The sequence below is a fragment of the Polyodon spathula genome, chromosome 23, assembly GCF_017654505.1.
Source record: "Polyodon spathula isolate WHYD16114869_AA chromosome 23, ASM1765450v1, whole genome shotgun sequence".
NCBI classification, from domain to species: Eukaryota; Metazoa; Chordata; class Actinopteri; order Acipenseriformes; family Polyodontidae; genus Polyodon; species Polyodon spathula.
This window is the reverse complement of record NC_054556.1, coordinates 20196749-20221306: the sequence shown is the minus strand read 5'-3', so window position 1 is coordinate 20221306 and position 24558 is coordinate 20196749. Positions and strand designations below refer to the sequence as shown.

General features: G+C 36.7%; 1 protein-coding gene across 1 annotated transcript; it reads right to left on the bottom strand.

The window, feature by feature from the left end:
• Positions 1-3979: 3979 nt before the first annotated feature.
• Positions 3980-24558, bottom strand: LOC121297784 (docking protein 5-like). Its single transcript, XM_041224282.1, has 8 exons — positions 24245-24558; positions 16442-16549; positions 11590-11704; positions 11369-11488; positions 10763-10952; positions 9872-9998; positions 6809-6920; positions 3980-5920 (listed from the first exon to the last, which is right to left on the bottom strand). Exons 1-8 carry the CDS (start codon positions 24308-24310, stop codon positions 5865-5867), a joined length of 894 nt encoding a protein of 297 aa, XP_041080216.1. The 5' UTR covers positions 24311-24558; the 3' UTR covers positions 3980-5864.

Here is a 24558-nt window from a genome sequence, read left to right as displayed (position 1 = left end):
GTGTTATTATTACCAGTCTTTTTCCCCCCTATATATTTGAAACATATGTGGCTCATGGGTAGTTCTAGACTATACTTAAGCAATGATTTAAGTGGTGTGTATAGAGGTAAAAATGATTCCAGAGTTCACTACACTTAAAAACAAATCATCACTATTATACACCATTACTTTAAAAAAAAAAATCCTTTAAACAAGTTTACTTCCATTTGCATTTTTTCCCTCAGACAGTTTTGCTTTTTACTTTGTTCTCTTCTGTGGTAGCCTGTAGGGTTGCCGTAGTGATGGAATGTTTTTATTTTTTTATTTTTTTCATCTTAAACTTGCTCTATATCATACACTGCAGAAATCAAAAGCTATAGTTTACCAGGACGACATATGTGGCAACTGAGAAATCTGGTTGTTAAGGTTGTGATGGTGTACAATATAGAATATCTGCAGTGTTTTCTTTTTTGTTGATATAAATTATCACTTAATCCCAGGACTGGCTCTATGAACTATAATGCTATTCATTTACCCAGCAAGTAACCCAGCAAAAGTGCTGTAATTAGACAGGTACTGTAGCAATCCACTCTTCAATAACTGTTAATCCAAAGAGCCATTTTACACATCCTCTGTTGATAGAATGCAAACTAGCCAACTGATTGCATGACAAGGCGTTATAGCACTCTGCAGCCCATTGGTGTTTCCGGTACTACTGAGCATCTTGCCAAAGCAGAGAACATCCTGTTTTGTTATGTTTATGCAACGGCATTATTTTGTAGCAACGTATCAATTTATATTTGCAATAAATGCTTGTTTTTCATTAAGCCAGACACTGCCAAACATGATGTTTCTAAGACATATTTAAAATTTTACCATGTCTCTCTAGATACAAACAATGAAGAACAGCGATGAGTCCCCCTTGCTTCACTTTCAAGTTAAAAATGCACAAATGCACTTCCACTGCCCTGCTTTCCTGAAACTGGGACAGGTGAATGACTTCGTGTTTAATACAGTATTTCCCTTTTTATGCACCTGTGGCTGGAGCCCCAGCCCCATTCCCACGTGTTTTCTGGCAGGGAGGAATTCACCCCCCTCCCTGCCAACCCAATACGCCCTACCACAAACCTTAATACCTGAAAAACAACTTGGATGAGAGATGCCTTCAGACATCTTAGTAACTGAAAGCTAGACTGAGCAGCACAAATAGTAAAGTTTATTAAGGGTATGGAAATGAATTATTAAGTTACCAGGCATGACGTATAAAAAATGCACAGCTAACAGGCAAACCCACACGGGAAAACATTCTAGACATATTTCCAAATTAGCATCTCAAGAACTAAGGGCTCCGACAAGCTATAGAGAACCTGTTCTAGCACTTCTTTTTGCTCATTTTCAGTAGAAGACTGTGGAATTTGCTTATTCTGATGTCTGAATCCTCAGAAGGTGCCTGCAAGTTAAGTTACTCTAGTCTTCCAGTTTCAAGTTCAGAATTGAACATTCTTGGGTGATTATTTAATTAATCCTTCACTCTGTTTTATTTAATAGAGATAAATGAACTGGAATTCCCTTCACATTGTGACCTGTTTTCTTGCACATAGTTTAAGCTATAAGAAGTATGATGTGAAGCTTTAAGAAGCGAATGGCCATATTCAGAAATTTGTTATCCATTTTTCTGGCCTACACTTCTGGGACTTGCTTTCAGCCACATGTATCTTGACTCACACAACAACATAACATCTTCAGCTCCATTCTTAGGTGGTGTCCAATATAATAATCATGAAGCCAGTCTCAAAATACCCGGTTTCAGAACATCCTGGTACAATGTCGTCTCATGCACGGAACACTGCCAACTGATAATTTTAATGACATGGATGATGGCATTAACTATGTATTATGGCAATTAAGCCATGATTTATGATACACACAGTTGACCCTGTCTTTTATGATATTAGAGTGCCTTCTTGTTTCTCATTTCACTTCCCTTTGCAGTCCTCTTACCCACCCAAAGTGCTCCACTGTGCATATTCATTTATATCTCCCAAATTTGAATTTTCATGCGAATTAAATGTTCATGCTGGAACAGAACTCCTACCTCCTATGTAAATCTTAAAAGCAATTGACAAAATCAATCCTCACCAATACTTTAAGAGCAGTACAGTAACCAGAATCCGAGGAAACAGTTTTAAATGAAGTGATGTTAGCTAGCAGGTGCAGACACAGAAATGTGGAGCCATTTAATGAATGACTTTGTGTGAGGTTTGGACTCAATAGCCTGTGGCAAAGTGGCTGGTAAGGGGAACAGGTGTAGCAGTGATGCGGTGCAGGAGTGATAAGCAGACAACTGTGATTCGGTGAATATGTGTTTATTGGTTCTTTTTTTTCCAGGTCTGGTGACCGTCAAATAATAAATCCCTGGCAATACACAACAATAATGAACAAAAATAATGGCACGGGCACCAGTCCTGGGTGAATGCAAACATGCAGGTACTCAGTGCAGTGGTGCTCCGGATAGTGCTTTCCTTGCAACAGCTCCGGAGGTGTGCTTTAACTGTCTACTGGTGAGACAAAGAACAGACAATTACTGATAGACAGAACTAACCCACAACACATGTATGGGTTTTTTAAACTCTGAGAGCTCCTTAGTCCTTCTTTCTCCCACCGTTTAACCCAAACGAAGGAAAAGATCAGCGTTACCCTGGCCCCTATATGTACTCCCGCATGACATCTAGGTAAACGGTTGCAGCTGCCTTATTACTTGCAGCTGCCCCTCGTTTACCTTTCAGGTCAATATGGTCTTACAACAGAGTCTCGCTTCTTTCCAGGCTGACCGACTTCCCGGTCCCAGAAAAGAACTGTCAGGCCAGCCCTTCCAGATACTTCTCCTCCCGTTCTTTAGCGCCCTCACTGGTCGGGAGGGAGATTTATCACTAGAACTCATTGTATTTCTGTCACATAGCCATTTTGTCTTTTTGGTTGGCAGGCGCGTATCTATGGGAAAGCCACATGAGCTCATTGTATTATTAGATAGAACTGAACAAGAAGGAGCAGAATGTGGGCAGTGACTGAATAAAAAGTTAACTACATAATGTACAGAGTTTTAGGGAGTCCATGGAAATAGTTACTGAACCTGCAAGAACATGTAATGCTGGTGTGACCCAGATAAAGATTCAAACAGAATGTTAAAGATAAGCAGATGTTAAGGTCGGGGAGGTGTAGTGGAACTTAATGACTGGTGCAGAACAATGTGGCCTATTGTGAAAACCAAACAGTCATGAAAGATTTAAACAAGTGCTGTAGAAATATAGGTAAGTTAGAACTACTGTACACCTCTGGAATTGGGAAGTATTGCCTTTTCTGCATTTCTATTGCATAATGTTAATAAAGTCTTGTTTGAATAAATTATTGCAGGGAGTGGATTCATTCAGTTCAAGCCACAAAATAACAGCCTCATACATAAGTGAGGTGCAGTTAACAGTGGATATAGAATTAGGACAGAGGGCAAAATAGACTTTAGACAGAGAGATGAGAGAAAGGGTTATGTAGTCATTTACACACATCTAGGTTGGTTTTAAAATGTAGATTAATCTAAAAAAAAAAAAAAGTGTAACTTGTATTATTAACATAGCCAAACCTAGTCTTTCTCATTAAGCCATGACTAACTAAATGAGTCTAAAGAGTTGCATACCAGTTGAAGTTTCATTGAAAGCCTTTTTAGCCTGCATACTTAAAAATGTGCACTCGTGTCACCCTTTTCACGTGATAAACCTGATTTGGGAATAAATATGTATTTGCATTAAATACATTTATGAATACATTGTTGTATGAACATCATATACATAGGGTCAGTGTATAACAATAAGCACTACTGAAGTAAGTTCAGATGTGTAGTTGTCACCCATGTAAAATTGTATGTGATGTCTCAATTGATTCCTAGTGCTGTTATTTGCTTGTTAATGAAAGGTCAATCACATGTACATATAGTAAAGACTATCACAGTTTTTATTTAATCATTAACACAGAGGCAAACAGAAAAGTAGCTTTTTAATATCAATTCACATACTGAATCAAAGTTCAAAAGGAAATACAATATGTTGGGGATACAATAAGACATAGGCCTAACACTTTCCATTTCAATATCACTATTCCTGTTTCAATATCATCATTATTCCTGTTTCAATATCATTATTCCTGTTTCAATATCATTATTCCTGTTGTTTCAATATTGTTATTCCTGTTTCGATATCATCATTATTCCTGTTTCAATATCATTATTCCTGTTTCAATATCATTATTCCTTTTCAATATCATCATTCCTGTTGTTTCAGTATCATTATTCCTGTTTCAATATCATTATTCCTGTTGTTTCAATATTGTTATTCCTGTTTCAATATCATTATTCCTGTTTCAATATCATTATTCCTGTTGTTTCAATATCATTATTCCTGTTTCAATATCATTATTCCTGTTTCAATATCATTATTCCTATTGTTTCAGTATCATTATTCCTGTTTCGTTATGTTTGCATGTACTCTCTCCATGACCATGTTGCTCTTTATTGATTTTAAAAGGAAGGGTTACTATTGTTTTATTGTGTAAACTTTCTGAAGCTTCATTTTACTTCCACTCTTTATCATGAGCTGGATCTGGCTGGGTATTTTTAGTCCAAAATATAAAATGTATCCTCTTATTTTACTTATGCTTTGTCTAAACTGTATTTACTCGGCTCTTATACCATTTCACAAGTGCTAATTCAACAAGGTCCTATTAGACCAGGGCTTCTCAAACTCGGTCCTGGGGACCCCCTGTGGCTCCTGGTTTTCATTTAACAAAAATCAAATGTAACTCTTTAATTAGATCTGTTTGAGCAAGACTGGAACAAAAAGCTGGACTAGAAGGTCCAACTGTGTACTTTCTGCTGGAAATGATTAATAACTGGCTCTAAGTAAGGCTGTAATACTGTCACAGATTTCACGATTTACATAAAATGTCCCCATGAAAATTCCCATTTCTGAAATTATAGTTTAAATATACATATTTTCTGTCACTTAAAAACATCTCTACTTCTAGGAGGTGGAAACATTTAATGATCATATTTCCAAAAATGCAAAGATGCTTCTGCTATAGATTATGATGACCCCTGCAGGTGAGACAAGGTAATGGGATATAAACTACTCATTAAAATACAAAATCAAAAAAAGAAGTGCATGGGCAGTTAAGATGTAATACATTACATACCACGCTTGTCCATTTCAAAACTCTCAATAAGTTAGTGGGTGGACAACTGGGATGTGCCAGTATAGAAAATGGTTTTGATTTTAATGATTTTACACTGTAACAGCTGGGTGACCCTATTATGATAGTTGAAATTCTGATGCAATAAAATAAAAAAGTAGCAGCTGTGAATACTGCAACATCTCAGGCATGAACAGTCCAGGTGTGTGGAGGGGCTTCAAGAGCTGCTGGAGTTGCAGGCTCATCATATTGGAACCCCTTGGGTAGGTTATAACCGATGCCTTTGTAGCAGTGGCAGTGCACACATAATAAACATTACTTCTGATAAAGTTAATCATGTAATACTTGTTGTTTTCTCAATTCTACTGTATTATAATACATAATGTAACCATAAACTTGTGAAACAAACAAGACACATACAAATTCAAGACATACACATACTGTACATTACTAGTAAAACCATATGTACAGAAAAAAAAATATGGTAACAAAGAAAAGCTATTCTTCTATTCCAAAAATGCCTTATTCATCCAGGAAGGTAAACAAGTCTAAAAATGAAATTCAAAATCTTTCCTTTTGGTGGCTTTCTGACTTTTCTTCCATTCCGAAAGAAACTGTCTCTCAGAATCCTTCCAGGGGTTGGGCTGTCTTCATCTGCAACTCGAGAATGTCTTCTCATTGACAATCTTTAATGGACTAGAATTGGCTTTAGGTAAATAAACAAAGAAAACAAGGGTTATTCATTTCATTACATGAAATTATAAGGTTTTTGCATAGCACCTTCTTATGGCAACTTTTAATAAGGACAGTATAACTGTGTTAAATTACAATAGTCACTGACATTTCATAAAACTACTTGAACCATTATCCTTCTTGCTGTCATTATTATTAATTAGATATACAGTAAAAATTAGTACATTAGAGTAAAGCAAAATGGCCACTAGATGTCCCCAAACACCTAAGGAGACTGGCATGTTGTACAGCACAGCTATGACCAAAGTTTTACTGATCCCCATTAACAAAGTGCCACAAGTTTTGCATCACCATATAGAATTAACTCATTTTGCTTCATAAAGTCGAATGAAACCTGCTGAATGATGTTACATTAACATTGGACTGCACATCGCTCTGTAGGTTTATATCTATTTATTTAAATTGAAAAACATGACATTTCAAAATTGAACATGAAATACATTATTATACACTGTTGAAAAAAAGCAAGAAATAAACCTGGGTAGATTTTATACATACTGTGTAATATATTTTACTTAATTTTAATCAAGTTTTGGCTGATGACAAAAAAAAAAAAAATGCCCCCTTTTTTCTCATAGTAGCAGTCCTGCTTTGCTAAACCACTAAAACCCCAAAATAAATAAAAATGATGTGTTCCAACAGGCTATATTTCCAGCTGCAGCCCCATTTCACCATAGAACTATGATCTAAAGCAGTGAATAAAAACCTGCAGGGACACCTGCCCTCCAGGACCGAGTTGTGCACCACAGCTCTAAACGAACACAGAAGAAACTCATGCGCAAACCTGACATGATTTTGAGGCGGTACAATAGTAAACCATTCCTTTAGAAGAATCCAGTACCCTGCATGTGGTTCAGCTGTTTGGGACTGAGCTGCTTGTTTATGTGCTTCCAGTAGGTGCTGCGAGGAAGAGAACTGAACGGGGATGCTCCTTCGCTCATCTTCATTTCATTCTGTGAAAAATGAAAAGAAAAACAGAACTGTACAGTAATTCCTAACTCCTAATGTGTGCATAATACAATCTGTACCCTAAACCCAGGCCTGATTAATGGACGAGAGAGGATGATAAACTAGATGAAACAAGATACATACAGTAGTTTGACCTCTATTTCAGAGCCCTCGCAGTTGTGAGATATGAAAATAGCATCTTGCCCTATAAGCTATCATGGGCTATTGAAAAAAATGGGATCCCCACATAGTTTCAGTGAAAACATTCACTTTCAATCTGGAGCCCTATGTGTTTAAATACACTGCAATCTGCCTTACAGCATTCAGAACATACCATAGCTATAATGAGTAAAGGCAAGCACAGACTTCACATGCAAGTCCTATTAAGTATATAAAAATAGAGAACACATTCATATATTATATATATATATATATATATATATATATTATATGATATATTATATATATACTATATATTATATATCGCATATTTTAACCTTATAAACAACCATCCATCGATTCCCATCCAAACTTGCTACTTGAATTTCAAAGACAGAGGCCACCACGGTATAGGACAATCTCTTTATCAGAGGATTATCTGAACCTCCAAAGTCTCCCAGATAATCCTGTCATAAGATGAAATCTCTATTTATAGTTTCATTTTTTATTTCTATCTTTAAAGTCTGCCTTAAAGTTTGCAGACGTTATTTTAAGAATTTCTAAATGACTACTCATTACACCACTGTCTACATGCTTTACATTTGAGGAGTCAAGCAAAAATAATTAAGCCTTCAGGCATCTTGGTACTGAGTCTATTTATTCATTTATTTTCCTTTATGTATTGTACATTATCTAATGTTATTTCTTATAAAACTACAAAGTATAGGTCATTCATGTTGTTAATTTAAATTAAAGTGTTGAACTATTGGTTCAGAAACTGTTTTAATTTGTATGTTTGATAGGTGATTTCTTTATATAATGACGTACATACACTTAATTTTGTTACATATTTGGCAAAATATACAATAAACAACGTTGCTAGTTTTGGGTTTTAGGTTTCTTAAGACTGAAAACTTATTTTCTCTATTTGCAATTTCACTTTGATCTTTACAAAGATATTTCTATACTTGTGATCGTACAGGTTTGCATGTCCTTTAATGTGTCTGGGCTGAAAGGAATGAACTGAGTCTGTATTCCAAACTCGCATCATTTCAAACCACCTTGATATCGCTAAGCAGCCGATGGAAGATTGTTTTCATAATGCTTTCAACTCAGCCCCAGTAGCAGAAAGGAAACAAGTCACCCTACTCTGCTCAGCGGCTCTTTAAATGGCACCAGCAGAAAGTGGCAGTTACTTCAGATTTAATATACAGACCTTTCAAGAATCCTCACACCTGCTCTTGCGAGAGTCCCCAGCAGTGTCTACACACCCAGCTAGCTCAGAGAAGGTTATACTGGAAAACAATGACTGCCGATTGATGTGACTTTAAATGAACTATCATAGGAATAATATCCATTTAAAAATTCGATATGAATCTTCTGTTTCGGCTGCCAAGTTACACCTTCCGATGCTATGCTGTTTTGTTAACAAAGAATGACTACACACAGCATTATAAATATACATGGAATCTGAAACACCATAAGTTAAGCCTTGTATGAGCTGTCAGTTATTATAGAAACATAATCTCTGGAGGTCTGATAAGGCTGACTGAGTTATTTGTGATTAACTGTGTGTGTAATCTGTGGCACGTCCAGCTTCAGGCAGAAAAAAACTCACAGCTGTGTTTAAATCTCTCAGGACTGGCTGTCCATCTTTGATTTGGGACTGAGGATAAACATTAGGTTGGCTGGTAACACTTTACAATAAGTGCCTCTAATTACTGTGTATTTACATAGTAAATACATGTGTACGTGTTATGCATTGTTACAATGTACTTAACATGTGCAACTTTTTGCACAATATATGCATGACAACATTGTAATTATGTGTAAGTTAGTATGTATTTACTAAGTAACTACAGTACTAGGTAAATACACCATACTTAGAGACACTTTACAGTAAGTGTTAGCAGTTGGCTCAGAGTTAAATCTGAATTCCTTTCCTCAGGGCTTGTACACCTGCCAGATGACAAAGCACATGCAAGAAAAGTGACCCATTTTCAGAACAACCTCTTGTCACCTTTTGTACAAGATGAAGCGAGAGTTCTAGAATAGGAATCGTCAAATTGGCACTGTTCTGGAGCTGCCAGAGTTCTATAAAGAGAAACAGAAAGGCTACTTTGTGCACCTATAGTACTCAGCACTGTCTTCACAGATTCTGCAGATCCAGGCTGGTGTATGTACGAGAGATACACGGTCTAGGAAGTGTGTTAGTTTTAAATATTCACTACATCTTATTAAAAAAGTATTCATGAAAACAGCAAAAACAAAAAAAGCAATGTTTCTAAATGTTGAAATTCAAATTCACCCAAAATTAAAGATTACCAAAATTAAACAATTATCAGGTAACAGTAAAAATATACAGCTATGGCCAAAGATGTTGCATCACCCTATAGAATTAATTAATTCTGCTTCATAAAGTCAAATGAAACCTGCTAGAAACAATGCAAGATGAGTTAGCACAATTATCAATAATACGGCTACTAAAACCAACATCCTACAGCAATGTAAATCATATAACTACGGCGTTTTAACAAAGTTTCTTATTATTGTATAACGTCAAGTGAAGCATTCCGCTAGTACTAGTAATTATGAAAATGTAATAAGAATGTTCGTTTATAGATGTTTTGTAATATAGTCTTAATCACAACTGTGATCCAACTGCCCTTACACAATTCTCATACAACTGTTTCTTTAAAGTGTGTACTACTTCAGTCCTCAAGTGTTTATGCTGTATTATCAGATTACAGCTTGCAGTACAAGTGCATATCTGATAACTGTCTAGTAGTATGCATACCTTAGCATTTTTTATCAACCACTCGTGGTGTTCAGCGATGGCCAACGCAGCTGTGTGCACCTTCTGGTAAATTGCTTCTCCTTCTCGCGTCTGGAAGGTGAACAGCCCTTCACCAGTATCACACATCCTGAGACAAACAGTGTGATATTGTTACTTTTAATCTGTATTGCTGTCCCATAAGTCTCTTTTAACACTAACCCCACTATACAGTTCAGTAGTGTTGGATTTCAACATCCTATGCAAAGGTGTGCTAGTGGACCAAACAGCCTCTTCCTTGCACTCACATTTTCTTAGGTTGTTTATTTAATGCTCTGCATTAGTACAAACTAGAACTGGTTGACTGTTTTTCTTTAGGTTGCACATGAGTAATTTAGCAAAGGTGACACGCATCTCCCTAGCCTGAATCCTGCAACTATGTTATTACGGTACAGTAAGAATGGTCTGGCTTCTTGTAGCAGTTGGATGTTATAAATTGTGCCTTATGATGAGTCACAGCTCAAGAAGCAAAACATATTAGAGATTTTTTTTTTTATGTTTTTGTAATACTGGTGAGAATGGCTGCTAGTTTCACAGACCTAGATTAGCTCTACACTGTGACAACACTACCTAAGGCAACATGAGGTCTGTGAAACCTGTTTTTAAACTTAGTTTATCATGGGCCTCCATGCTTTCTTGCTGAAAACGTTGGACAGGGGAATGGCACAGCGTTCAAAATATTACACTGAAATGGACAACGCTGTTTGTGGGGTACCTTGTCAATAAAACATGTTAGAAACTGGCAGTTGAAATAAACAAGGATGACAGTGGAGATTAGATTTTAAAAACTATGGTATCATTCTACAACCTGTGTATTATATAATATAGGAATGAGTCTCTGACACTAGATTGTACCTGCCCGCTTCAAAAGTAAACCACGTCGGGTCACGTCCATATCGTCTGAGTGCACAGAGGGGCCAGGAGATGAGTTTGAGCCTCGGGTGCTGGATATCCCAAAGGCAGATTGTCTCAGATGTTATCTGAAGAATACACTCCCCATAGACATCCAGGACCGGAGATGGCATTAAATAAACATGGAACCTCTCTGAAGAGAAAGTAGAAGCAATTCCGTTAAGAGAAACTGCATGCAGTGCGCCTGTCAGCAGCAGAGGCTTATTTAGGGGAAGTATATCTTGTATAGCTATAGCCAAACGTTGTGCATCACCTGCAATTTTAGTATTGAGACCTAATTAAAAATAACAACTACATGAACATAATTTAGATCTTTTATTTAACATCATGTAATCAAAGAGTCTACCGGAAGCCATAACGGTAGTACATGCTTGAGCAGGTTTCATTCGACTGTGAAGCAAAATTAGTTCATTCTATAGGGTAATGCAAAACTTGTGGCCATGTACAGCTATGCATAATGTTTTTTGTTGAAGGGGAGCAATAAAAGCTGTACTGATAAAGAATAGTAAAATGGATATGAATACCTTGGGGGCTAGATACTGTACATACCACTCTGTTCTCTGTATACACCAGCTGCAAGCAGGTCTGGCTCTCCCAGACTGACATCATGTATTTCAGTTCCCAGGCACTCCATGTGCAATACTTTGCACCATTCGTTTGCTTCCATTTCTACAAAGTAAAACAGACATAAAAAATAAAAAAAAGTTTGAGGTTCTCTGCGTCCCCAGCCTTGCTGCATTTCTTTTAATCCAGATTTGTATTTGACCCACCTGAGTCACAAGCAAAAGTCTTTGAGGTGTCATCATTAAAAATGAGAGCAACTGCATGCTTCTTGGTGCCCTTAGGCATCCGAATAACATTTTTCACATTATTCAGCTCTGTCACCTAGAAAAAGACAGCTCTTATTAGAAAATGTGCATATTAATTCATGGCATTAGCAAACCATGTGTAGTTTATTATACCACTGTGCCTTTAAGGTATTAAAAGGTCAACCAGAAATATCACAAGGAACCGAATCACATTTACATCATTTTATATTATACAAAAATATCAGTTTTACAGACTTCTTTGAAAAGTATTGGAAAGGGCTTAAAAATGGGAAACTTTTGGTTGTCCTACTTTACCAATCTTCAATGAGCATGCATTTAAACAGTTAAAATAAGGGTAAAGTTTGGTTGAACGTTCCTGTTAATTAAGCACCTGATAGATACGGCACACAAATACTCTACCTACACTACCTAATTAAAGTAAACAATTCAGTCAGAAAACTCATGTTCTAGAAGAACAATAATTATAAAAGCTTAGGCAAGACAAATACTACATTATATATTTTTTTTCATTATATTCTTTGGCCTTTGGCCTCGCCTTTTGAGGTACCCCTGTCCATAATTGAGTTGGCAGATAGTGGAGTGTCAGATTGTATGAAGCCAAGGGCAGAAGGGCAGGATAGCTGCCATCACCCTTAGACGAAGCCAAAAAAAACAAGTGGAGGCTGGGAAGGAGGAGGCAAAGTCTGACGCACAGAGAGATGATATGGATTGAGGTATGATATAAAAGTTTATCGAATGACGAAAAAGATAGTAGCCATTCTACTGAAGAATATTCTGGGTATTGGTAACTAATATGCTTGATGTATTACAATTTTAATCTCATTTAAAACTAAGTTCAAGTTAGGGATGGAAATCTTCAGTCAAGTCTGGTATGCAGAAAGGCCCACGGTCATCATTACTGAGACAGGTTCACGTGGAACATCAATCATTGAAAATGCTGCAGTTAGAATAATTTGTTATTGTAAAATAAAACACCACATTGTATTATAAAATGTGAAATAATATATTGTATTCCGTATTTTTGTGATTTTACACTGTACATATTTTTTCAGTGTGGTAGTGGTGTGTAAGGAGTGGGGTTGCTGACCTCTTTGTCACGGGAGGCACAATAACTGATTTAGTTGTTGCTCTGTCATCAGTCATTACGGTAAAAAAAAAAAATAAACTACGATAACAGTGCTACTTTAGAGTTGGTTTTTAATTTCTAAGCCTTTTACTGAGGATTGTTCTGTTGTAAAAGTCCTTTTTTGACACTCTGAAAGGCTATAACTGTATTTGTGAGGTAACTTTGCTTACAGTGAAAAAACACACAGTAGGTTGTGTCTTGTTAACATAGCAACACCCAGCAATGTTATTTATTTATTTATTTATTTATTTATTAGCTAACTGCCTGTCCTGTATAGTATGCATGACAATTAAAGATGGACTTGTTCCCTTCAAATATGTAATCTCAAATGTAACGCTCTACTACCAAATAAAATGACGTGTTCTTATTAGCAATTTCAATGTTGGTTATGGCTTTCCTTCAAATTTTATCTTGAGTTTTTCATTATAATTTAGCACGGAAAATGGAGTCTTAATTAGCCGACCAACTGCGTTATCCTGCATTTCACATTTGAAGCCTTCACAAGACAAGCACCAAAATAAAACAACAACATATATTGTGTTTCTTACCACTGAGGTGATGCAAAACAAAACGAAGCAATTTCAATCAACACTTCTACATTAACTGCACATATAACTGCATTACAGCAGCGCTTTTGAAGGGGCGGGAGGATGTGGGTCGCTCCTCCAGTTAAAACCCGTGCTCAGATCACCTGATTTACTAGTGGGAGTAGTGTGTTTCAGATTGACAGGAGTTTCATCACATGCAAAGCCTCCTCTGGTTAAAAAAAAACAACAAAAAAACTCTGGACTCCTCCAGGACCAGAACACCATCTGCCACTGCTAGCACTGTAAGCATTTTAGCCAATAATTGTATTTTATTTTATATATATATATATATATATATATATATATATACACACACACACACACACACAGTACTGTGCAAAAGTTTTAGGCAGGTGTTAAAAAAGTGCTGTAAAGTAAGAATGCTTTCAAAAATAGACATGTTAATAGTTTATATTTATCAATTAACAAAATGCAAAGTGAGTGAACAGAAGAAAAATCTACATCAAATCAATATTTGGTGTGACCACCCCTTGCCTTCAAAACAGCTTCAATTCTTCTAGGTACACTTGCACAAAGTCAGGTATTTTGTATATAGTCAGGTGTATGATTAAACAATTATCATTATCATTAACTGAAACAGAAACAGGTGTGTAGGAGGAATAAAACTGGGTGAGGAACAGCCAAACTCAGCTAACAAGGTGAGGTTGCTGAAGACAGTTTACTGTCAAAAATCATACACCATTGGAAGACTGAGCACAGCAATAAGACACAAGGTAGTTATACTGCATCAGCAAGGTCTTTCCCAAGCAGAAATTTCAAGGCAGACAGGGGTTTCCAGATGTGCTGTCCAAGCTCTTTTGAAGAAGCACAAAGAAACGGGCAACGTTGAGGACCATTGGCCAAGGAAACTTACTGCAGCAGATGAAAGACACATCATGCTTACTTCCATTCACAATCAGAAGATGTCCAGCAATGCCATCAGCTCAGAATTGGCAGAAAACAGTGGGACCCTGGTACACCCATCTACTGTCCGAAGTCTGGTCAGAAGTGGCCATCATGGAAGACTTGCGGCCAAAAAGCCATACCTCCGACGTGGAAACAAGGCCAAGCGACTCAACTATGCATGAAAACACAGGAACTGGTGCAGAAAAATGGCAACAGGTGCTCTGGACTGATGAGTCAAAATCTGGCTGTAGCAGAAGGCAGTTTGTTCACCGAAGGGCTGGACAGCGGTACACGAATGAGTGTCTGCAGGCAACAGTGAAACGTGGTGGAGGTTCCTTGCAAGTTTGGGGCTCCATTTCTGCAAATGGAGTTGGAGATTTGGTCAGAATTAATGGTCTCCTCAATGCTGAGTACAGGCAGGTACTTATCCATCATGCAATACCATCAGGGAGGCATCTGACTGGCCCCAAATTTATTCTGCTATCTTCAGCGTAAAGAAGAACGAGGAGTCCTTGAAGTGATGGTATGGCCCCCACAGAGCCCTGATCTCAACATCATCGAGTCTGTCTGGGATTATATGAAGAGAGAGAAGCAACTGAGGCTGCCTAAATCCACAGAAGAACTGTGGTCAGTTCTCCAAGATGTTTGGGCCAACCTACCTGCCGAGTTCCTTCAAAAACTGTGTGCAAGTGTACCTAGAAGAATTGACGCTGTTTTGAAGGCAAAGGGTGGTCACACCAAATATTGATTTGATGTAGATTTTTCTTCTGTTCACTCACTTTGCATTTTGTTAATTGATAAATATAAACTATTAACATGTCTATTTTTGAAAGCATTCTTACTTTACAGCATTTTTTTCACACCTGCCTAAAACTTTTGCACAGTACTGTATGTATATATAGATATATATGTGTGTGTGTGTGTATATATATATATATATATATATATATATATATATAATATATATATATATATATATATATATATATATATAATTGAGGAGGCTCTGCCTCCCTTGCCTCCTCTAAGGAGCCTTTGCTGTGTGCAAGTGATTTGGAGGGCAGTTTAAATAGGATTTGAGGCATTGAAAGGTTTTCTGACCCACTTTATAAGTGCAACAACCATTTGTCATCCACATTTCTCTGCTGCAATGTTTATAATAGCTCAAGCTTTGCAGGCCAGCCAGGAACAAAGGCCAGTATTTGGGCTTTCATTGTGCGCTTCAGGAGGGGAAAAAAAAATCTAAGTCAATTGGAAATGTAGAAAGCTAACATTGATGGATGGGAACCGTTAATGTACTGTATCAATGTCTACAAATAAATTACTGGTTTGTTTAACAAGAAACACAAGCTTAACTGCCGGTCATGTAAGAATCATACTTTTCCATGCTACAAATATCTAATGTTTAGTGTATCTATTATATTTTTTCTATTGTTTTTTTTTTTTGGGGGGGGGGGGGGGGGGGGGGGTTGTATTTTAATTTGTGAATCTGTAGCACTTTCAGAGTGAAGAAATGAAACACCACATAAATCACACTGTTCCAACTGGGCCACTCAAATGAAATAATTTAAAAATAAAGTACAACATGAGTTATAATGCATTTGATTAACATTTAATACCGCTCAGATCAGATATCAGATCAGATCTGAAACTTATTGTCTTGATACCTTTACGGGAGGTCAAACAAAACATTTTCCCCAGTGCTCTTAAACTGATTCTTGTAATTTGATGAACTTGTTTGTATTGGTTGTGCTCATTTGAATTTATTATTATATGCCACTTTCTTGACCAGGTCTCCCTTTGAAAAGAGAGTCTCCACAGGACTTTCCTGGTTAAATAAAAGTTAGATAAATAAATACAAATACCTAAGGAAAAAATAGTTTGCTAATAGATATTACAACAGTAATATCTTTATTTTAATCATGTGATCGACTTGCAGTTGATAAAAAGGGGTTTGCTGCTTGAGCATTCCTACAAGAGCTAACCTTTTTTACAATTAAAAAACATTAATAAAAAAAAATGAACATTTGTTTGTTAGCAAGCTAGAATGCACCCCTTAAAAAAATGTGACTTAACAGTAATAACATGTAGGCAAAGTGTTACAAATTCCTGATGGACCTAATAAGGTATTTCAGTTCAGGCTAATAAAAAGGAGTTGATGAAGGTGACTTGCCTTGTGATAGCATCTGAAGTAGGCTGCTCGCTCATCTGAAAACTTTTCCAGCCTTTTAGGGCCTTTGCTGGATGCCTTCTTGAACACCAGCCAGCATCTGTAATATATCTGTGGAAAAGAACAGATGACCAACAAGCCATTCATAAAGATAAATGAACAAATCACTCAGAGCTTGGCGATAGTTCCAAGAGGCTACCAGAACCACCAAGATTCCAGCCCACTCATCCAATCACATCTTCAGCAATGGCCAGCACTGTTTTATGATGGTCAGAGCTGGTATCTGGTTAACAGCTGGTCAGGCTGCTTCAAGGCATTGAAGCCATGTTTCCATCTGCCACTGGGATTGACTAATGAGCGATTTGAAAACTCGTTCATTTACATCAGCAGCAGACCAAAATCAAATTCAACCGGGACTCTGGTAGCCCTTTAGGATTATAGGCTGGCAGAACTGTATATTCTGTGCAGATGAAGGAAGTTACAATGCAAAAGACACCAAAATTACAGGCTGAACAATAAGGGTGGGAATGCATTTAGAAAAATATTGAAGATGAATTGATTTGCTAAAAAATGTGATACATGTACAAGCAAACATTTTGCTGAAAATGACAGCTCACTGGCAACACTCAAGTTAAAGAGTTTATTTTTGTATCTAGGAGTTTATTTTTGATCCATTGCAGAATTATCCGTCCCATATTAAATATCTGGACTGCAGAGTGTTAGCCAAGTCATCCACTTTGAAACAGGCAAAGTGCTGGCTTAGCTGAGGTTATGTATTACTAAACAGTTGCTTATTAGCAACCTTATAACTTCCATCCACCACACGGCAATCTCCATTCCAGAGCAGACGATGGCTGAATAGTTATACAATGACTTTAAAAAAAAAAAAAACACTCACACACACACACACACACACACACACACAACAACAACAAAAGGAAATTAAGCCTATAAATGTTAATAACGATAATATTCCTTGAGTTATGTAATGCCATCACTGTCTTTTTTCAAGGCCGTAAATTAAGAAAATGTACTGATTGCTCCTTGGAGGTCTTTCATAGCAGTGCTTATGTCCCAAGGGTTTCAAAGAACATTCAATTCTCAGAAGCTTCACGATTTTGCTTTCAGTCCCAGTACCACTGCAAATCCCTGGCTTTCCTGTGGCGCATGAGTTTCCAACGCCTCTCGCCTTTGTGTGACGTCTTGAAGTGGAAAACGAGGATGTGCTGGTCTTGTCAGCTCTGTGTGCTTTAACATTTAAATTCTCACAAAACAAAGTAATCTACAGCAACACTAGGTTTTCACAAATGATAATTGATTGTTACCCATGGCTCCTAGTCCTTTCATACCCTCTTTTCAGGCTTCACGCTACTTACCAAGCTAAAGGGCTTGATCTATTTCAATAAAATAATTATAAGAAATTAATTCAATATCTTGATTGTCATTGCATCTGAAGTGCTTTTAAATCGGTGTTATGTCAACAGCTGTCACTAACATTCATAAATTGGGGGATGCTACAGACTTCAAGATATATAAAGGCGCTCATTTTTATGTGTGCTGCAGTACTGTTTTGAGGGTCAGTGTGTTCTTTTTGACGATGCAGAGGGAAGATGTATAGCAACAGCCTGTTCTGCCTTTGGAAGGGGCCATCTGTTCACCTCTAATTAAATTGACTTTAATTTTGTATTTGTTTTTTTTTTTTTTTTTTACTACTGTTCACCACATGTTGACCTATTTTCCAATTTGATCTTTTTTATGTTATCCTCCTGAGTACTGCACTGCCTGTAAGTGTAGTGTTGATTTTGTTCATCCTGGTTTCCCTGCTGAAAAGAAGTATGGAGTTTGTGCAAGTCAGATTTAGATGGGAATCTGATGAGAATGCTCTCACTGTGTCAGATGTATTCATCTGCACCTGTAGAGGACAATAAACTATACATATTTCAAAGGGTTATTTCTTTCTCATACACTGACTTTGTTATAATCCCTGTAGAACTCTGATGAGACAGATTGGTACCTACAGAAAAGCTTTGAACCTCAGATTGTGCAAAGAAAGCTATGAACACCTATACATTGAATTAGGTTTCATCATTAAAAACTAAAATCTATTTTCAATACGTTTGGGAATTGATTTTCATAGATAAGCCAGATTAGAAAGAAAAGTAATAGCATGCATTCAAATACATAACTTAAATATTTCTGAGAAGTGTAATCTCTTTGCTATTCACTTTCATTGGGATTTCAAATCCTGTTAGCCTGTGGTGCAACAACTCAGAACAGTTTGGATAAGAAAACATGTTAGAGTCCACAATCAGCATTATCCAAATAACTGACTCAATTCTCAACGTTTCATAATAGCTTGAGCTTCATCATCACCTTATACATCCAGAGTGCCATGTGGTTATCTCCTACATACTGGTGAGGTGACACTGGACAACATATTCCTGTAGGGTACCATGACCCCACAACCCCACACTAAAGGGGTCTAGTTTTCTTTTACTTCCTATAAATATGGGATTGGCTCTGTCTGACTAATTTGCTACATTTATGACCTTGCCTTGATCCATCCTTGACTTAGGATTTCTGACATTTTCCATATGTTGTCGTCATGCCTCAGTTCTGTTTCTAAAAAGGACAAATAAAAAATGACAACCAGCAGATTGTGTCAAAATGTAAGCGTCATGACCGGAGACGGGTAAATTTGCACATATGTTCCAGATGTTATAGGATGCATCACAAATCACCTGCCCATTTGGTGATCGGAACCCCTTCCTGTTCACATATGTTTATGCATGGTGCTGCTGTGATTTGAGTGCAACATGTGTGAAATCGATGGCTCCCATTACTTTGAAAAATCCATCAATGTCATAAAATTATTTTTTTACATTTTAGCTGCTCCTGATTAAGAGGGATACTGATATAATCATTAACCCGCTTTATCAAGTCACCTGTGACCTTTTGAAATGACCCAGAGACATAGAAGGACAATGCTGGCAACACCTTTATATGCAGTGGTACAGCCCAGCTCATTTTCATATGCAAATCAAGGTCTTTCCGCAGAGCCGGACAGAGGTTGACATCTGGTAAATCTAAGAAATGAACCCTAGTCCTGTACACTCTCACATCACAGCCGGGGTCTGTCAACTCAGGCTCGAACTCAAGCTCTATTATTACATTTGTTGCTGCTGCTGTTGCAACTGCAACTATTTGTTTAACATCCTAAAAGACTGGAGTTATCATTTACCAACTTCTGAAAATCCCCCCCCCCCCCCCAGTTTCGTTCCGAAACTATTAGTCTTCAGGACGGAGCTGCGCTTCGGTAGTTCAAACAATACTACCATCGATATGTGTTTTATAACAACTTGAAGTGTCTCAAATAATTTCCGATTTCTGTTGTTGTTTTGATTTGTACCCCTATTTCCTTGAGAATGTGTTTAGCCAAGAAATGCCAGCAACCAATCAACCTGCCACCTTTCTAATCTGAACAGCTTGTACCCCTGCATATAAAGGTGTTGGCAGCATTGTCCTTCTATGTCTCTGGGTCACTTCAAAAGGTCACAGGTGACTTGATAAAGCTGATTAATGATTAAATCAGTATCCCACTTAATCAGGAGCAGCTACAAAATATATAAAAAAATAAATTATGACATTGATGGATTTTCCAGAGTAATGGGAGCCATTGATTGCACACACGTTGCACTCAAAAGGCAGATTGAAAAGTGTAACCCTGTTTTGTCGATTACAAAATTGTAATAGTTGCACATTTTCCTTAATCTTTTAAGGATATATGTATCATCTGTTTTTTTTTTTTTTTTTTTTTTTTTTCTGTATCTGGAAATTGAAACAGTCACTGGCAGGGCAGGCCATTATATTACATAATAAATATTGTAAAAGGTAGGTGCTCTTTTACAGTGTGGAAGTTGCAGCTTTACAGTTTTCTCTATTCACCCTACAGCACCGTTAAAGGTTACAAAGCAGGCAACTTACTAATAATATAAGCCGATACACCTGAGACGACACTAACATTTTCAATCTCGAGCACAGAAAAACATAGGTAACCAGCATTAAAAAAGAGTATTTAATAATTAATATCCTTGCTTATGTTTTGTTTTTAATTAAATCTCGATGTAGCTTTGATTTACGGTGTGCAAAATCTACAATGTAAGATAAACACTAAATTACCCCTAGATAAAACTTGGTAATTAGGATCAATATAAATTTGGCAGTAGTATTATGTTGTAAATGCTTGTTTTACAGCAAAAAAAACAATTGAGTAATACTTAAAGAAGATTCTGAATGTTCGTTCGTGATATACTATTTTTATTTCCCACCATAAGGCTAACAAAAACATGTCTACCACGAACGAACATTCAATATTGTGCTTATACTACATGCATATAAAATAAACAGCAATACAATGTGTAAGTTGTTTATATTAAATCAATAAATTCAGGGTTTATTTTACTTGGCGGATGTTTAGTTTAATTGTCAACAGACTATGCATCGACGCAGATTCATTTCGAACCGTGTGTATGGCCTCTTCCCAACCGTCTTTTTAAATACAGCCTTGAGGATGACCTCTCTTGTTTTCTACCCTTAACGGTGTTAATGAAAGGGTTACAAACTGTTCAGGTTAGAAAGACTGCAGGATGATCGGTTGTTGGTATTTCTTGGCTAAACGCATTCTCAAGGAAGTAGGGGTACAAATCAAAACAACAACAGAAATCGGAAATTATTTGAGACACTTCAAGTTGTTATAAAACACATATCGGTGGCAGTATTGTTTGAAATACCAAAGCGCAGCTCCGTCCTGAATTTCAGTAGCACAACACTTTAGTGGAATAACAAATGTACCTCACGTTATATGTAACCACGCTTGTGGTATATATGAAGGGTATTGAAAGATAGTTTGTGGTACTGTATACGGTTGTTGTGTGCTGCAGGAGGATGTCCCAATAAACCACAAGTCCCGACAGTGTATTTTGTAGTTATGGATGATATAAAACAATGACAATGCAAAATAAAAGCATTTGCCTTGGTAATTCTGCAGTTCTAAGTTTTAACATGTTTTTGTTTGTTTACAATGTTATACCATATTTATGTATAAATACTAGTGAACACAGGATTTTCATGTTCGGATATTCGCTCATAATTTAAATATTCGTTCGGATATTCCTTGTTTTTCAAAAAGTAATAAAAGCTAAGAATTAAAAATAAATGCTCAGAACACTGGCAGAGGAAGACGTTATAATATGTAATGTAACATATTAATAGAAAAATATCCCAGGAGAAAAGTATGCATTGTGTAAGCCTTACTTTACCCGTTTCTTCACAGTAAACAGTGGCCATCGACATGTTTTCATTAAGTAATAACATGAGGTTTACTTGTGCCTTTTTGTAGCTGAACAAGCAAACGAAAACAGAAATTTAACTTTAAACACTTCGAATAAAACAAACGTGGAAATGACGTTATAAAATGAAGAGGGGAAAAGGTCACTGTTTTGGTTCTCATTTATTACATTCCACATAACAAAAAGTCGGAACAAAAAATATATAACTTATGAAATCTATATAAAAAATCACTACATAACATTTCCAGCAAATTGGGCACAGTTTAGTGAAGCATTTCAGAATGACGTGCCTGCCCATGAGATTCTGACTCACTCTAAAGCACTACAATGCATTTTTGACCCAGATGGCCTTCCATAGAGATCACTGAGTGCGCGTGCATAATCTGATTTGTTTACTTTGTTTTATTTGATTTTTTAAAATATATATTAATCTCACATATCACACAGAGCTCTTTTTCATTTGTCATTTTTTAATGACGAGGCGATAACTAAGTGCAATGTATTTTTGTCATTTCTAGTGAATACAAACATCTGATTTTTGTATCCGAATAGACAAAAATATTCCTTATAATATTCAGATATTTGTCCCAGCACTAATAAATACATAAATAAATATAGAAATGGAAATAAAATATGTTTTACAACATTTAACCTTGTTTTGGATATGCGCTGCTACATTTTGCTACACTTTGCTATACTTTACCATGAACAGAGAAGGGTATATGGGGACATTACACTGCTCAATGGCCATCATGTTTTTCTCAACCATTATTATCTAGGCTTCCTGTTGACAGAGACATTTGTCAAGAAAAAGGTCTTCTGTTGCTCGGCAGTATGCAATTTGTTACAAATATCAGCGCTGCTTTCATTTCGCAAAATATCTGCTAAAAGCAGGAAGGTGCCCATTTATCTGAAGAGTACTTTTTAAAAGGGGGGGTGGGGGTGGTAAAGAATGTTTTTAGATCTAGTGCTGTATCTATACAATGCAATCCCACAACAACCATGCTTTTGAACTGTATTCTAGACTTCCTCTGTACTCTGTTTCACCAAAAGGCAGATCTTGCTCATAGTACAGTTTGTTCACTCCCCAAAAGCATCTTTAGCTCCTGCTGCTTCAATCCACCCTTAACATCCACTTTCCATTACGTCACAAAGAGGCATGCTCCTACTACATCTTGCAGCAGTAGCAGGTTATAAAATGTAAATGTTTTGTTGAAGCAAAAGCTAACAAATATTTCTTGGTAACACTTTACATACGTCTTTAATTACACAGTAAACAATGGCATTTGTATTAACCAATTAGACATGTGTTGTGCAGTTATAATACAACATGTGTAATTACAATACTAAAAGGTTTTTTTTAATAGTGTGCTGTGGTTGTGCATTTACAATGTACTATGTAATCACATGTGAAATTATAATGCGATGTAGGAAACGGTAGCCCCCCCCCCCCCCCCCCCCCCCCCCCCAAATGTTTTATAGAGCAGGCATTTTCAACTACTTCTATTAGGTAATGCATATTTAAAAAAATTTACATTGAAGACTAGACAGAATGTCAATTATTGCAAAGAAAACGTCATGTCAAAAGCAATTAAAACAAAAGTTATTGTCGCATCATCTGAACTTTTGAAAAGCTTGCTACAGTGAGCGAGGGGGTAACTTCCCTAAAGAGCAAATTAAATATTTAAATGTAAAATCAGTATGATAAACGTCTTGGAAATTGGAAAATCCAGACACACATTCACTGCTGCACTATTTGAATCACCAGAAATGAATGTACGCTACAGTTGCAGCAACATGGATGTGACAAAAACCAAAGGCAATATATAATGTGAAATTGTTACAAAGCAGAAAGTCCAGACATGTCCAGCAGAACAGCAAATACTGTACATCCTATGCATCCACCTGTAACAATACATGATTCAGTTACAGTGATTTATGATTTCTAGTTTAATTGTACTTGCATTATTAGATTTAAAGCACAGTAAACTGTCTTTATGACCACATGGTTGTTACCTGCCATTTTATCTCTTTCAATATTAATAAATGAGGAACCAATAACTCTTATTAAGCTGCACTTGTTCATTCCCTGTGACAGCTTAATTTAGGTTCTCTGTAATACAGACTAAAACTTTTCACTCATTGACATTTTCTTTTACTTTGTAATCATTTATTCCAGGTGGCTAATATACACCACACACACATCCATATATTTATTACACATCTACATCTCTGTAGTGTAAATACATCATAAATACAGGCATACATTGATAAATAAATATACACACAGAAAAGCCTTCCACTCATAAAGTGTATAATATATTATAAAATGCAAGGATCCTTTTCTTTAAATGCTTTTCATGCATGAGTCTATTGCCTTCTTTTCACTAAACAAAATGCAAGCAGATCAGAAAGAAAACCATGCCCTACTTTAACACAGGGAAAGTAATGTACTTACCCCCAAGTGCCTGCTACGAATTCTTGCATATCCTTGTTTTACAATGTCATTAAAATTTGAAGCCATGGCCAGACAGTTTTCACCTTAGCAACTGGTGCTGAGAAGAGTCTAGGTACAGACTCAGACGCAGATACAAGAGCCCTCTTCTGTTTTGTGTTTTCTTTCTTTCTTTCTTTCTTTGTATTTCCACCTACTAACCTCAGTAACTCCTTCCGGAGTGCAAACTAAATGAAGAGTTTATTCCACATGGGAAAGGCATGTGAGCGAATAACAGAGCTATACATTACACAGAGCAAAGACGACACAGAAAGAGA

Excerpts from the sequence above, each read along its gene's own strand:
- LOC121297784 (XM_041224282.1), bottom strand. The coding sequence starts at position 24,310 with ATGGCTTCAAATTTTAATGACATTGTAAAACAAGGATATGCAAGAATT. Across the intron at positions 11,705-16,441 it reads ACTTCAGATGCTATCACAAG|GTGACAGAGCTGAATAATGT; the intron begins GCAAGTCACCTT and ends GTCTTTTTCTAG. Across the intron at positions 9,999-10,762 it reads TTTACTTTTGAAGCGGGCAG|GATGTGTGATACTGGTGAAG; the intron begins GTACAATCTAGT and ends TGTTTGTCTCAG.